Source organism: Prionailurus bengalensis, chromosome B3, assembly GCF_016509475.1.
Source record: "Prionailurus bengalensis isolate Pbe53 chromosome B3, Fcat_Pben_1.1_paternal_pri, whole genome shotgun sequence".
Taxonomy (NCBI): Eukaryota; Metazoa; Chordata; class Mammalia; order Carnivora; family Felidae; genus Prionailurus; species Prionailurus bengalensis.
Genome location: NC_057355.1, coordinates 80,850,541 through 80,867,835, shown reverse-complemented (window position 1 = coordinate 80,867,835; position 17,295 = coordinate 80,850,541). Strand labels below are relative to the sequence as shown.

At 33.9% G+C, this 17,295-nt stretch overlaps 1 protein-coding gene and 1 non-coding gene across 3 annotated transcripts in view; both read right to left on the bottom strand.

Moving 5' to 3' along the window:
• The window catches only part of SCFD1 (sec1 family domain containing 1), a 117,273-nt gene that overhangs the window by 91,082 nt on the left and 8,896 nt on the right, over positions 1-17,295 (bottom strand). For both annotated transcript variants that reach the window (XM_043554315.1, XM_043554316.1), the window contains exons 3-10: positions 17,116-17,204; positions 15,754-15,844; positions 13,438-13,560; positions 11,908-11,995; positions 7,502-7,591; positions 4,123-4,178; positions 3,091-3,176; positions 893-992 (exon numbers count right to left, since the gene is read on the bottom strand). In XM_043554315.1, the coding sequence (XP_043410250.1) occupies positions 893-992; positions 3,091-3,176; positions 4,123-4,178; positions 7,502-7,591; positions 11,908-11,995; positions 13,438-13,560; positions 15,754-15,844; positions 17,116-17,204 (723 nt within the window). The remainder of the gene's footprint in view (positions 1-892; positions 993-3,090; positions 3,177-4,122; positions 4,179-7,501; positions 7,592-11,907; positions 11,996-13,437; positions 13,561-15,753; positions 15,845-17,115; positions 17,205-17,295) is intronic.
• Positions 10,084-10,187, bottom strand: LOC122469733. Its single transcript, XR_006293619.1, has one exon. It is a non-coding gene; the product is annotated as a U6 spliceosomal RNA (small nuclear RNA).

The following is a 17,295-nucleotide window of genomic DNA, read 5'->3' as shown; positions in this document are numbered from 1 at the left end:
TAAACCTTATAGCTAGAATATGGGTTTTAAAGAAACGAACCAAACAAAAACCATCTATTGTCATGTTTTTCATTTCTTTTCTATATGACACTTCAGGAACTCTTTGCAATAATGATACTATTATATACTATAATCCCTAGAGGCCTGGGCCAGAAATTAGTAAATTAGAGTGCTAGTCTTTGCAGAGCAAATGATTTAGGTTCAAATTCTTTAACTTTGGGTCTAAATTTTTCTATCAAATGGGGACTATTCTGGCTTTATTACATTATGCCTTGTACAGAAATTATTTGTGTACATATTTTCTGCCCAGTGCCTTTGAAGGTTGGGGCTCTTTTATTTATCTGTGTATATCACATGCCATACACACTATTTAATACATGAATATATGTATGCATATAAATACAGATTTTTGTTTCAAACATGATTTTAAATATATGGAATTACTTCAGAAAACATGTGGTGTAATATAAAAATTACTATTTCTTTTTACCATAAAATGAGGCTACCTGATTCCCAGGAAAAAGGGAGAAATTATGGCTTTCCTCCCCAGAGAGAAACATATTATTTATTTACTTTCTCAGTATGGGAAAAACAAATGAAAAAACTTGTATGAAAACTTTTTTAAAAGTCACTCATTTTCTCCATTCCTTTTCTTTCCATCACTGGCAACAATACAAATGATTAATCTTACACTTTAAAGATCATAAATTCAACGCTTCACTATTCTCCATCATCCACATCCAGTGATACCAAATCCCATCACTTTTTCTTTCATATTTCTCACCTCCATCCTTCTCATCTGTGTTTTGGTAGCCATGACGTTAATTTTAAATTAAAAGGACCAATGAATGTTACTACATTTTAGTAAAAAGTAGTATATTTAGCCTCTTACCAGTACATCATGCACCAAGGCTTGATATGTCCAAGTATGGTGTAAAGGAGTTGCCAAATCTATGTTTCTGTCAACAAGGACTAATAAAGGCCTTTGGAAGCTGTAAATATATTTAAAAAATTATATAACTCCTGGTAACAGTATATACATCTCCATTTTTCTAATACCTTTCAGTATATACCATTCTGATATGAACGATAAGTATGCTAATACTAACATTCCATAATAGTTTGCTCTATGCTTTGGACTACTTAGAGCCTGTGTATAATGCTAGATTATTAAGTCTCAGGGAATTGTCTTAAAGGATAAAATCTATACAAGTACTTTTACAGAATAATCGTACAGTTATCAAAGTAAGAATAAGTTGCTTCTATTCAGATTTGTATTTCACATTTCTGGAAAAAAGGAAAGCTATTGTCAGTTTCTGGGACAATTAGAAGACAGAGTAGGATCTTATAAATGTACACTAATGTTTGACAGTTTCAAATAACAAATTACAACTTTTTTTCTGTAAACACAAATTCAAAACAGCAGACTCTAGAGAAGAACCTTATGAAACCCTATCCCATTATAAGATATAAAACTAAAAGCATTAAGCCACAACGGTACCTAATTATATTATTATTCACCTACCAGATACTTCATATATTATTGATGTGAAGCAGACTTAAAGCAAAGTGAGGCACAAAGTCATCTGGTTGCCAATTTGGCACTACTGTATCAAGAGTATACATCAATTTTACAAGATACTGTTATCTGATTATATTAATTATGCACGTTTTTTCCTGCTAGAGACCTTTGACCATTTTAGTAACTCATTACACTGTACTGATTATAAATGCACTGCACTGATTATAAAACTCTGCAATAAATAAGTAGGAGTGGCAAAGTTACCACCTACTATCATTTATTACTCCAGAGCTAGGTGAAAGGCAAGGAAGGATTGCCTATGGCAGTTTCTTAATTCAGCACTAGTGAGATTTGGGGCTTATTCTGTGCACTGTAGGATGTTCAGCAGCATCCTATAATGTAGCCCACCAGATTCCAGTAGCATTTACCCAGGTGTCAAAGCCAAACAGGTCTCCAGACATTGCCAAATTCTTATGGAGAATCATTAACCTACAAATGGATTCAAATGTATTTAACAACAGTAAGGCTACTGACTCCTAATTAAAATAATTTAGAAATGCATCCAACAAATTAAAAATGACCACTATGTTATAAATTATTTATTATTAATATTATTATAAATAAGTTTTTAGAAATTATCCAAATAAAACAGTGCCTTTATATTGGTTTCTAAGGCTTTTATGAGAGCACTGTAAGAAGGGAACTGTTAAGTAAAATATGCTATAGTAGTTCCGTCTGTTGAAAAAAAAAATTAGCTGAGAATTTCACATTTCTGCTCTCTTTAATGAGAAACATTTTGAAGAATATTTAAAGCCAACAATGAAATCACAGAAGATCTTAAAATAACGTAGGAGCCAAGACAGCTGAACAAACAATTGAAACACAATGCTAGTATAAACTGCAAATTATAGAAATAGTACATAAGACAGTAGGATCCATCTAAATTAACTTGAAGTCTATGGAAATTTACCATAGAATTACCATTCCAAGAAGGTATTATACTCTCTAAGTATCAGTTTATTTTCACAGGCTTTATTTATTAATTCACCTAAAAGTGGGGGTAGGAATTAATTTTCCAAAATATTGTCTATTCCCCTTGAAATAATTCTCAGCCATCTGTGTGGGTTTCTCTACTTCTTTACACCAATATTGCCCATTGATTTTAATAAACAAATATTTCAAGGTAAAACCAGAAACCAGTTGATAGCTCAAGACATACAAAAGCATCACAAGTTTTTCACTTATTTTTAATGTTATTACCAACAGGCTTAATGATAATCGGTATAAAATGGCTTCTGACCTTCAAAGCCATATAAAGAGAAAAATTTCCCCTACAGATGACAAAAATGCAAAAGACAAAATGCTAACAACAGAACATAAATTAAATAAAATATTTCACTTGTATTACAAGAACAATCTGAGTCAAAACTGTGACAGTGATTACCTCATTAAAAAGAAACAAATTTCAATTACAAGTATAAGGGTATTTTATAACATAAGAAAACAACCCAAAAAATGCTATAAATCTATAAATTTCTTTTCAAGTCCTATATTAACTAACATAATACCTGAATTGGCCAGCTCCAAGTGTGTCACCTGTAAAAAGACTGTTTCTTGCATCTCTGAGATTTTCTCGAAGTTTCTTATCTAGTTTCTGAAAAATCAAATTTGATAATAACTTTTAAAAAACAATTTCACAGAATTTTGTTCAGGAAAATCATAATATGTTCTTAGTTTCATAATTAAGAAACTTGGAATTTCTTTACAAAACAGCAATTCTAAAATCTAAATATTTTAGCTTCTTTATTCAATATTATCGTAACTTGAACTTAAAAAAGAACAATGCCTTTTCTACTGTGACTCAGGCCTGATTTGCCTTCCAATCACTTTTCATTCACTATTTTTACTTTACGTACAGCAACAATTTGCAATGAGCCACCGTCTTTCCCCAGTCATGACTCTTTGTATAAGGAATGTGTCCACAGAGTGATGCCACAAGAGGTTCCAGAATAGAGACGGGATATGTGAAAGAAAGCAGCCCTCCATCAATCAATGATTCACTTTGGCTAAGAAAACTAAACAAGGGGAGTGTATCTTCCATCTCTCAATACCACTTACCTTGTTTCCTTTTCATTCGTTTTGTAACTTCTCTAAATCTTATTTTTTAATTTTTAAAGCAAATTTTTGAATGCTCAATTTACTCCAATATAGTAAAATAGCAAAATGAACTTCATTTTAAAAATGGTTATGTCAATATACATTTGCTAAATCAAGTTAAATATAAAATGATTTAGGGGATCAAATTTGTGTAAAATACTACTTGTAGACACAAAGCGGAAAGACGAAGATACGTTTTAGTAAACAAGGAAAAGCTGGAACAGCACATCAGAGAAAATCATTTTTCTCCATCATGTAAAGTACACAATGATTACTTTTTATCTTTTGTGGAATTCCAATGTTAAAAAATAAAAATACTTGCTTTTGGTATTTAGTATACAACACATAGTAATCATATAATATTAACAAAAACACTTGAGGTACTTATGGAAAACAACTGATACATTATTATTTATTGCCAATGGATATCTGCATGAACTCACCACTGCTACCATTTCCGCTGCTGTTCCTCTTGAACATCTGATTATAGGAACAGCACCTATTGTAACAATAGTTAGCAATGATTTCAGCTCTTAATAATTAAAATGGATACTTATAAAACACCTAAGCATCAAAAATACAATAGAAGTATATACAATTTCAGGCTACAAATGTAAGAAGATTTATTATCTCAAGAGTAAAAGCAAGGTTTAAAAAAAAAGAAACATCAGGGAGTCAAAAAAAAACAAGATTATTTTTTTTATATAGCATTGGCCAATCAGTGCAATCAGAGATTTTTTTTCAATGAATTAACTAAATCAATATATGACTTCCTACAGACAGGTTCAAAGAGTTTGTTCACAGGATTCACTTTAATTTGACTTAAAGGAAAAGAGTGAAAAGAGCTTAGTTAATTTAGTGGTTTGTTATTATTATTCTTTATTTTACAAATTAACAATGAAGTATTACAGTCTAAAAAAAAAAATTAAAGATAACATATTCTTCATGTAACGTGAAAAGCTCCTCAAAGGCCTCAGTTCATTATTGAATCAACTCTATTAGACCTCTTAACTTCTCTCTTTATTACTCCAAGTTTTATCAAAGGTTGAAATCCTAAAGTTATACAAAAAAAAAAAAAAAAAAAAAATCCAATTGCACTGAAAATCTCAGAAAACTGAGAACACTGTAATCTTTATATGCTGAAATTGCTGCATTTTAAATTCTATACAAAGCACGTTCAGTCAACTGGAAAAGTAAAAATGTAGAATATTAGCAAAATTTTTAAAGCTCTTTTCTTCTAAGGGCAAATTATATATGCCTGTTATAAAAAATTCAAATAATATTAGAAATATATAAAGTTAACCCTCTTCACTCCAGCACCATAAAGAATCCCCACTAAGAGGTTTATGTACACAATGGAATACTACATGGCAATGAGAAAAAATGAAATATGGCCTTTTGTAGCAACGTGGATGGAACTGGAGAGTGTGATGCTAAGTGAAATAAGCCATACAGAGAAAGACAGATACCATATGGTTTCACTCTTATGTGGATCCTGAGAAACTTAATAGAAACCCATGGGGGAGGGGAAGGAAAAAAAAAAAAAAGAGGTGAGAGTAGGAGAGAGCCAAAGCATAAGAGACTGTTAAAAACTGAGAACAAACTGAGGGTTGATGGGGGGTGGGAGGGAGGGGAGGGTGGGTGATGGGTATTGAGGGCACCTTTTGGGATGAGCACTGGGTGTTGGATGGAAACCAATTTGACAATAAATTTCATATATTTAAAAAGAAAGAAAGAAAGAAAGAAAGAAAGAAAGAAAGAAAGAAAGAAAGAAAGAAAGAATCCCCACTAAGAATTAGACATGGATGTCTTCAGGTTATTTTCTACATATAGTCTTCTTTTTTTTTTTTTAATTTTTTTTTTTAACGTTTATTTATTTTTGAGACAGAGAGAGACAGAGCATGAACTGGGAAGGGGCAGAGAGAGAGGGAGACACAGAATCGGAAGCAGGCTCCAGGCTCTGAGCCATCAGCCCAGAGCCCGACGCGGGGCTCGAACTAATGGACCGCGAGATCGTGACCTGAGCTGAAGTCAGACGCTTAACTGACTGAGCCACCCAGGCGCCCCATATAGTCTTATTAAGTGCGTTTATGAAGAGTACAAAAAACAAAAAGAGGTATTATACATCCTGTTCTTAAATTTGCTTTTTTTCATTTAACAGCTTCTTATTGACATCCTCCTATATCAGACTGGCAGAAATTTCAATTTCTCTTTTGCAAAAATCACTTTCTAACACTGTATATAATAAAGGTAGCTCTAATACTTCAATGGTCTTTATACTGCTCTTTTTCAATCTACCTTTATCATGAGAACACAACGATCATCAAGGTAAAACAATCTTACATCCGCGAAAACCTTAGCATTCAGCACATTTATGGAGAACGTGTAGGATGGCAGATAGGAAGGTTAATTATGTCTGTTTAATGACTGAAAGTTATATATACATGTGCTTTGTTTACAACAGTAACAACTCCACTTGAAGGTACTGAAGGTACTCAAAAGCAGGCAGAAAGTGGAGGAATGTAAAACTCTTGAAAGAACAGCTAGATTTGAAAAATGAGATACGCTGTTAACCAGCTTTCCTCTGAAGTTACTTTCCAGTTTGCAAGGCACAGAAGAGAAAGAGCTCGGCAGAAAACAGAAGACTTAATGAGCTAAGGAATCAAAGACTGGAGTTCAGGGCTGGAAATTATGGAAGAAAATCCCTAAAAGGAGGGACCCCAAAATTTGCATGCAAATTCTCCTCAAACTTGTCTATATCTTTAACTATTCACAGTATCTGTTTTTTGCTTAATTTTCTCATTTGTGAAATGGAGAAACCTTCCAGTGTGATCATTTTAACTGTTAAGGTTTTCAGCGTCTACAAAATTAAAATTGCAATTAGAAGGTTCCTTTTTTTAGATACTTATTTATTTTTTAAAAAACTTTATTTTTAGAGGGAGAGAATTCAAGCAGGGGAGAGGAGCAGGGGGGTAGGGAGAGGAGGAAGGAAGGAGGGAGAGAGGGAGAGAGGGAGAGGGGGAGAGAGGGAGAGGGGGAGAGGGGGAGAGGGGGAGGGGGAGAGGGAGAGAGGGAGAGGGGGAGAGGGGGGGAGAGGGAGAGAGGGAGAGAGGGAGGGAGAGAGGGAGAGAGGGGGAGAGGGGGAGAGAGGAAATGAATCTTAAGCAGGCTCCACACTCAGCATGGAGCCCAACATGGGGCTGGATCCCACAACCCTGGGATCATGACCCGAGCTGAAACCGAGTTGGTCATTCAACCGACTGAGCCAGGTGCCCCACAATTTGAAGGTTTCTAAACACATCTATTAGTAATACTAAAGCATAAAATGACACGTTAGGTACTGAATGCAAAGTAGCTGTAAGTAAATTTAGACATACCAAAGAAATGTTTAAAATTCTGAGAGTATAGATTAATATTATATGTAAATTTAGTGTTTTCTGGAACCTTCTGAGTGTACCTTAATAGTTACACTTATCTTTCTACTTAAAAGTATATCTGAAATTTTTCCTAATGGAATATTAAAAGAAAATTAGCAGGCACATAGTTTAAGTCACCATCAAAACATTCAAATGTAGAAAATTATAATTACCAAAGACATCTAAGGAAACAACCCAACAGAGCTATGAAATGCTAACTCAACAGGAATTAAGTACATCAAATTATTAGAAAAATTATCGTTCTGTATAATACAGTATATATGTTTTATCCCAATTCTGGAGAGAGAGCCTACAGCGATCCAGACAAGAGGATCTTGTAACAGATGAAAATGAGCTGTCAAGTAATTTATTTTGAAGAAATAACCAGAAAGATTTGAAAACTTACCCAGTGTAACAAAAAAGCAGAAGAGGCTGTCAACAATAGTGTCCATAACAGTTTCCATTTCTGTGTCTGTGATATCTGGCCTGTTAATGGCTAAAGTAACAAATGGGGGAAAAAGTACCAAAATTTATGCCTTGATAACATTGGTAATACTTAAACAAGTAAAACTTTTTATGTGTTAAACTTTTAAGTGAATGAGTATCCATTAAAAATTATACTATCTCAAAGAAACACAATACCTCAATATCAGAGTAGTATTAAGAAAAAAATCTACCACATAAAGTATACAAAATTTTTGCCAGAAAATAAAAAAAATCATATTCCATAATTTTATTCACAAACATTAGATGGCTTCCAGAAACTATTGATCTCATTAACCAACTACTGCCAGAAAAGGACAATGCAAATCAATTACTGCAAGACCAGTGTCACGTATAATTTTCTTTGTATTATATTAAGTTACATGAATTTCTTTTCTGACGCATTACACTGTACCTAAGTGGTTTCTTAACTTCAGTGGGTACAAGAATCACTCTAGGAATATGAAAGAAGAGAAAGTTTCTCTGGAAGCTATTAAAAATTCAAGTTTCTTAGCCCTTTTCCTCAGGGATTCAATTCAATAGATTCTGATAATTCTAAGAAATCTGCCATTTTTTTTTAATGTTTACTTATTTTTGAGAGAGAGATGGGGGTGGGGAGAGTGGGAGGGATGGGGAGGCACAGAGAGAGAGGGGGACAGAGGATCTGAAGCAGGCTCTGTGCTGAGAGCAGAGAGCCTGACATGGAATCAAACTCATGAACCCTGTGAGATCATGACCTGAGCTGAAGTCAGATGCTTAACCAACTGAGCCACCCAAGCACCCGAAATCTGCAATTTTGACAAGCACCTCAGAGGATTCTTAGGGCTACATTAAAAAAACAAAACAAAAAAACCCACACTGCTGTGAAGACTATGCTAGACAAAGACCTTACCTTACTCATCTTCCATCTCACACAATACCTTGGCCCAGTATCTGACAAGTAGATGCTCAGTAAATATTTTTAAGAGACTGACTGGACTAAAAATATTATCTATATAATATTTTTAATTTCCCAACACCCCAAATGTGAAAACAAATATAAAACTCAATACAACTTGTGATTATCATGAGAGGAAAGCAGAATCCAACTGGATATACTAAAATATTTAAAGAAAGTATGAACCATGCAGAGAACATAAAAATAATAAAGAATTCAACCAGGCAATACAGAATCTGGATGAGGGAATGTGCTAATGTTGCACACTGTCATTCATTCATTCAATCATATGACAGAAATGGACAAAAGATACAATGTAAATTATGTAAATTCAAGCTACACCAATCCAGAGAAATACTCAACTCATTCTGTCAATCACTGGTACAGGTAAAATCCAAATGGAAGCCTTCAGCCCTGAGGTCCTATGACCTGGTCTCACACCTCTAAATGAGAACTGACTCGAAGAGTCAAAAAAAATGCCCATCAATGACCTCAACTCATTTATGTTAACAACTTGGTTTGAGATAGTAGCTGACTTTGAAAAGATAAATCTGCTTCCTTTATTGGATAAATTCCCAATTCATGAAAAGTAGATGATATTAATAAAAGCCATGATATCAACATATTTATGTTTGGGATAATCTGTTTAACACGATCACTTAAAGCACTTGCAATGTCTGAGAGGATTTGGCACATCATTACCAAATGGTTAAGAGCACTGTCTCTGGAGTGAGTGCCTTGGTTTAGTAACCTCGTTCTGCCATTTTCTTATCAAGTTACTGAATTTCAGTGCCTTGGTTACTTCATTCAGAAAATGGGAATAATACCTACTTCACAAAGTTACTCTGAGAAGTAAATGAACCTGTATTGTAAAGTGCTTATAGAACTATCTATTAATATTATAAATATACTATTGAGAATCTAGATAATCACGTAATTATGCTTTAAAATTAAACTTGTACTTTAAATTTAATTCTTAAGTTAATTCTTAATAATTTCAGACTTATGATTCTTTTTTTTTTTTTTTTTTAATTTTTTTTTTCAACGTTTATTTATTTTTGGGACAGAGAGAGACCGAGCATGAACGGGGGAGGGGCAGAGAGAGAGGGAGACACAGAATCGGAAACAGGCTCCAGGCTCTGAGCCATCAGCCCAGAGCCCGACGCGGGGCTCGAACTCACGGACCGCGAGATCGTGACCTGGCTGAAGTCGGACGCTTAACCGACTGCACCACCCAGGCGCCCCCAGACTTATGATTCTTTAAGAAAAAAAATTAATTACATTTATAAGTATGTGAAGGTGTAATGAATTTAGGCTCACTATAAATTTAATTATTTTTACAAATTCTTTAAATATTAGATTTATAAATTTGCCTGGTCTCATTTTTAAAGTATTTAAAGAAAATACTAAATTTATAAATGCAATTTAAACTGTTTAAGGGAATTCAGCAAACCAAGTATGCGGACTAAGCTTGTTCATTGGGACTGATTAGAATCTAGTCTGTTTAATCTGAGTTAACATATCAAAAAAGTTAAGGTGCTTGGTTAGTTTTTTGTTTGTTTTGCTTTGTTTTAATGGAACACTTCATGAATGTGCATATTATCCTTGCACAGGGGCCACAATAATCTCTGTATGGTTCTAATGTTAGTCTATGTGTTGCTGAAGTAAGCACAAGGTGCTTTGTTTTTATATAACCAGATTTACAAATAATCTAACAATTGGTAAGTTTAGCTTAAGGTTAGCTGAAGGAAAACTGGGCTTTCAACATGAAAGACAGAGAGACACAGAGTGTGAGCAGGGGAGGGGTAGAGACAGAGGAGACACGGAATCTGAAGCAGGCTCCAGGCTCTGAGCTGTCAGCACAGAGCCCGACGTGGGGCTTGAACTCACCAACCGTTGAGATCATGACCTGAGATGAAGTCGGTCACTTAACCAACTGAGCCACCCTGGCGCCTCTTAAACAGCTAATTAATTTACAACTCAGTTAATTGTAAATAGATTTATCTAAGTAACAACTGTCAAAAATCTATGACGTGGGTAATTCACCAAACACTTAAGGATGTTGTTTAATTTCACCAACAAAGCATGCTACAGAGCTCAGTAGAAACAAAAAATTGATGTTCTCTTCTCTCAGGGAGCTTAACATCTGGTCCAGTATTTCATAATAGGTACCACTGGCATTTTGAGCAGACAGTTTTCAGTTATGAGCATCATTTACACACTGCAGAACATCTAGCACCCTTAGTCCCTGCTCAATGAATGCTAGTAGAGTCCAGCTAAATGTGACAATTATAAACACCCTTCTACGTTTCCAAATGTCCTGTTAGATGGACATACTCTCCACTTAAGAACCACTGAAATTTTAGCCACAAACATCTCAATCCTAAAGGAGCAAAATTATTGATTATTTCAATAAACTGGCTAATCATTATCTCCTATAGTCTGCGTTTCCTTTAAAATATTCCATATAAATAATCAATGGAAATATAAGTTTTAGGTAGGCAAGATGAGTAAGTTTTAGAGATCTGCTATACAACACTATCTATAGTAAATACTGTATTGTATACTTAAAAAGGTTAAAGAAGTAGAACTCATGTTAAGTGTTTCACACACAGAAAAAGCAACACAGACAATAAAATATGGTATAGGTGTTGTGTGGTTGTGTGTTTGTATGCATGTGTGGCCTGTTAGTTTTAATCTACATCCAGGAATGGTCTGTTTACCAAAAGTGGGAATGCAAACTCCAGAGATGGTTAGATAGCATTTGATCAAATACAAATATTCAATCTACTGGTGAATAAACAAGGTATAAAAATCAAGGGAGGCTAACAATCTGTATTTGAAAATGGCACCTATACTTCATTCCTTAATAGTGCTATAGTAGCTGTTGACGCCTTAGCCAACCTTTTGTGAATACTTATGTGCCAGAAACTTTTCTAGGCATTTTACACACACTAATCCAATTAATTCCCACAAAAACTCTGTGAGGTAGATAGTATTATTATTCCCACTTTACAGATGACGAAAACTAAAGCACAGAGAAGCAGAGTAACTTGTCCTTGTCCAAGAGTCAAAGTAGTAGAAGACTCATTGAATCCTACTACTAAAATACTGTCTTACTTGTCATGAATAAACCATTCATGTAAGCTGCTGTGGGGTAGGTACCTAAAAAGTTAGAGGTTTGGTACTTCATTGAGCTTGCAAAACACGTCTAGTACATGTTGTTTTATGTGACAAAATTCAGTCTAAGACTTGTTTTGTGTGCTTTAAAAAATCTTTTACAGTTGTACTACTGTAAACAAAGCTGGTTTTTGAGAGTACTAAATGTGCTATTTTTTTTTTACAGTACATCACTCATTTTAACGAATTACAATATTCCTGTTTTTACATACCACGATATGAAACAAGCTCCTTATTTTGATTACATAATACAAACATATCATCTTCCAAAGTAATAAAATTGAGATACTGATCAAAAACCTGGAAATAAAAGAAAAGGTTTATACATCAATTTTACAATATTTTTGAAAATTTTATTTATTTTGAAAGAGAAAGAGAATGAGTGGGGTGGGGACAGAGGATTCAAAGCAGGCTCCAGCTGACAGGAGAGAGCCAAATGTGGGCCTCAAACTCACTAACTGTGAGACCAAGAGTTGCATGCTACACTGACTGAGCCAGCCAGTCACCCCAATTTTGCAATACTGAAAGCACATTTAGCTTGACTTAATCAACCAATGGAAAATAATGGAAAAAATTACCATTATATTTAATAACTAAAAATTATACCATGTGGCAGATTGCCTCATTGGGTAAGAATGAGGAGTTGATATTAAAAAGGAATATAAACAAGACTTTGGTCAATAAATTATCAAGGAGGAGAGTACTATCTTCAGATAACAACATTTATGAAGATAAAAAGATTTTTTCAAAAACTGTGCTTGGGATGGGAATGTATATCAGTTTTGAAGAAAAAAAATTGCAATTTAATTTTTATGTTCACTTTAATCACACTTTCCTAAGTAAGTCATAGTAACAATTTTTCCACCATGAACACTTATAAGTGGGAAAAAAGTTATACTAGTTCTTTAGAAGGGCAAATCAGGAGAAAAATTAAGAAAATTCTTAGAAGTACACTGAATTTAGTTAAACAAACTGAAAACCATTCCTATTATTTTATGTAAAATAATAAACTTTGAAAAGAAAGAACATTAAAACATAAGCCTCAAAAACTAATCAGAAGTAATAGTAGACTATCTAAATCTTAGAATGAAAACTCAGTGGGAAAAAATGGGAAGCAAATGCATGGTTGTTTTGTCTTTTATTTGCCCTATATGATTCCCTAGAATTTCATGTCTTGTCCAATGTCAAGAAGCACAAGGCACAGTACTGCTATAACCAAGAAAAGATTTTACAGATTTATTTATAACTAAGCTGAACCTATCTAAATGGTAAATATGATGTAGAACTGCTGGCCTGTTGTAAATTCCTTCCCTCTTATAAAATGTAACGTAACTTCGTTGGATCTTCTCTCCTAAGTAAAGACCTGAAGATAATATGGTGACTATAGTAACTATAAATAAAATAATGTCAACATATTTTTAGTATAATTTGTAACAACCCAACTGTCAAACTATTTCTAAGTTGAGCTAAAAAGATGATACAAATCCTAGACTAAAACAAAGACTGATTAAGCATTTTATTTTTATCTTTCAAATTCATCAAATAACAGGTACCATTAGTTTGGTGTATTCTGCCTAGTTCAAATTATAGGTAATTTACATTATCAAAAAAAGTATTGAGTCTAAATATTTCTTAGGTTGACCTCGTCTTTTGTAAATGAGAAACTTAAGTGAACTAACAGGTTTTAAAATACACTAAATTTTACATTAACAAAATGTCATCAGCTAATCAAAATCTCTTACCTTGGCTACTTGTGTTACTGCACTAGCAGCTAATGCTGCATTTGCAATATCTTCCAGTTTACTTCTTGAAATAGCAGAAATAAAATTTAAGTAATATGATTCATAGAGCTGATTTCGCAGATCCTATAAATACAATGAATACTTCATTCCTATGCACACATATAAAAGATGACCACAGACAGAAATCATTTAGATACTGTAAGAGTAAGATTTTGGAGGATAATACACATATTTAAATGACAATTAAAAAAAACCCAAGAGAAGAAAGTTATGTAGAAGTACTAGTTACTTGGTTGCCAGATATAATGGACCTATATATTAATAATTAGTTATAATTCTATTATCAATAAAATTCTACTAATTAAAGTATCACACAAGACTGCTTTGAAATAGTTTATTTCCCTTTTTCTCAAAAATCTCCAGAAGTGGCTCCCTTGTATAGTAAAATGCTTATTATATTTTGCAGCTAATACCTTCTATTGCTCTTAATAAAACAACACACTTCCTTCACTGTTCAGACATAATTCCAATGACCAATTCCAGAAGTATTACTTCTCAATCATCCAAAAGTACTATAATTTAAGTTATGCAAATTCTTAAATCAAATTTACTTATCTTCTTAAACTCTAGGAAAAACAGATATCTAAATAACCATACAGGCATACCTTGGATATATTGCAGGTTCAGTTCCAGACCACCACAATAAAGCAAACATTGTAATAAAATGAGTCAAAATAATTTTCTGGTTTCCCAGTGTCTATGAAAATTATGTTCACACTATGCTGTGGTCTATTAAGTGTGCAAGAGTCTTATGTCTAAAAAAAGAGTATATACCTTAATTAAAAAATACTTCAGGGGCGCCTGGGTGGCTCAGTCGGTTAGGTGTCCGACTTCGGCTCAGGTCATGATCTTGCGGTCTGTGATTTCGAGCCCCGCGTCGGGCTCTGTGCTGACTGCTCAGAGCCTGGAGCCTGTTTCAGATTCTGTGTCTCCCTGTGACCCTCCCCCGTTCATGCTCTGTCTCTCTCTGTCTCAAAAATAAATAAACATTAAAAAAAAAAAAAAAAAACTTCATTGCTAAAAAATTTAAGCTTTCAGTGAATTATCACTGATCACAGATCACTATAACAAATATAATAATAAAAGAGTTTGAAATAGTCTGATTATTACCGAAACGTGACAGAGAGGCGGAAAGTGAGTTAATGTTATTGGAAAAATGGCATCAACAGACCTGCTTGATGCAGGGTTGTGACAAACCTTCTCTTTCTAAAAAAGTGAATTATCTGTGAAACCTAATAAAACAAGGTATGCCTGCATTTCTTTGAATCTAAGAAAATGTCAATTGAAAGAGGCACCATTATGTTATGTAACACCAAGAAAGAATTAATGCTGCCAATAAAATTCTATAACACACCATCAATTTTAAGATGCATCTGGTATTGGAGATGTTTAAATGTGAAAAACTGAGGATTTGGAGGCTCTGTGAAGAAGGTAGCAAGCAGGGCAGTGGTTTAACAAAGGTTGGGACATTGGTTAAAGGAAAAAGGACTAATAATTATGAGTTCTGAGAAAATAAGTATGTTGAGGATATTGGGAGTCATGTTTGTCACTGTCAGAAAAAGGAGTTACAAATTTGTAAAGGGAAAAAGAAACAACTAGGATAAATCTTGTATTTCTGAAATGAAACTGTTTTGGATATTATATATGTCTACAGAGATAAGGAAGAAAATTGCTAGAGTTAAATACAGATATAACAATGCTGATTCCAAGAGACACATGTACCCCAACGTTTGGCTACTGACAATAGCCAAAGTTTGGAAAGGGCCCAAATGTCCACCAACTGCTGAATGGATAAAGAAGATGTGGTATACATATTCAATGAAATGTACTCGGCAACCAAAAAGAATGAAATCTTGCCATTTACAACTCTGTGGATCGAACTAGAATGTATTATGCTAAGTGAAATTAGTTCACTCAGAGACAAATATATGACTTCACTCATATGTGGGATTTAAGATACAAAACAGGAGAACATAATGGAAGGGAAGCAAAAATAATATAAAAATAGGAAGGGAGACAACCCATAAGACACTCTTAAAACTAGAGAACAAATGGAGGGTCGCTGGAGGGGTGTTGAATGGGGGCAAGGGCTAAAGGGGAGAGGGGCATTAAGGAGGATACTGGTTGGGATGAGCACTGGCTATTAAATGTTAAATGATGAATCACTAAATTCTATTCCTGAAAAAAAATTATTTGATTAATAATATAAATAAAAAATTAAAAAAACCTGTCTTTACATATAAGAACTCATATTACCTGGCACATTCTGTCAATATTTTCTTCAGTTGGCATTACAAAGTACACTGCGGGAACATCTGGAATAGGATCTCGATCAGAGTGTAAAAGCCTAAAGAACATAAAATTCAACTTTTTCTTAGTCATTTATCTAAAAAGATCATTTAAAACAGTACTTCTCAAATCAAGGATGAATCATTTTATAGACAATGACCAGTACACTAAAAGCTCTTGCTTCAATTAATCGTTTAACCCAGGCTTCTCCTTTTATCAGTGCTAACATTATTTGTTAGTAAGATCCTAATGTCAGTCTTCATCTCTTCTATTACAATCACCTTTATTTCTAATACCAATATTCTTCCTGAATAAGAACTAAAGCACATTCAATAGCAATTTTATTCCCATTTTTCACAGAAATATGTTTGGGGGAGGGTGAGCAGAGGAAAAATTCAGTTCTCCAAGAGAGGGAAAACAGGAAGCTGGAGGAGTCTTTAAAAACAATGAAAAAATTTAACCATAAGTAAAATCAAGTGTGTGTGTGTGTGTGTGTGTGTGTATGTATGTGTGTGTATATATACACACACACACACACACACACTTTAATGTTTATTTTCGAGAGAGAAAGAGAGCAGGGGAGGGGCAGAGACAGAGGGAGACAGATTTGTTATATTTATCAAACATACCAGAAATAATATAATCAAATACATTCAGTAGTTAAGAAGACAACATAGATAGCTCCTATAGTGGTTAACAATCATTATCCCATAGATACTTAAATTTTTCATATTAACGATAAACTAATTTAGACATTCTTTAAAAAGTATATTCAGGGGTGCCTGGGTGGCTCAGTCAGTTGAGCGTCCAATTTCAGCTCAGGTCATGATCTCACGGTTTGTGAGTTTGGGCCCCACGTTGGGCTCTGTGCTGACAGCTCAGAGCCTGGAGCCTGCTTCAGATTCTGTGTCTCCCTCTCTCTCTGCCCCTCCCTGACTTGTGCTGTCTCTATCAAAAATAAATAAATGCAAAAAAAAAAAATTAAAAAAAATAAATAAAAACCATATTCAAACTGAAGGAATAAAAAATTTTCAGAGATGGAAGAGAACTTAAGACAACCAGTTCTGTTCTTTCATATAAGAGGGTAAACTAGTCTTTACGAAAAGACATGAGAGAGAAAATTTAAATTCTGAAATTATAAAACCTCAGACTGAGAATTATTTCTAACTTCAAAGTAAATAGTTAAATGTTGTTTTATACAAGTACTGTAACCTAACATTTTCTGTATAAATGATGTCCTTTAATAACTGGATTTCAAGGTGGCCAAAGATATCCTTTAGCAATGTATCTGAAAACAAATGTCATTATTAGAAACATGTTAAAACTCACAGATGCAGAGTGATTCCCATGTCTCTCAGCTCTTTTACTGATAGCAGTGGAGAGATGATATCTTGGCCAAATCTGTCATAAATGAGCACCTGGTTTAAAAAAAAACGTGTTTTCGAAACATTATCAGTAAACAGCTGACAGAGAGCTCATATTAAGACAATGTTGAAGTATATTCTATTT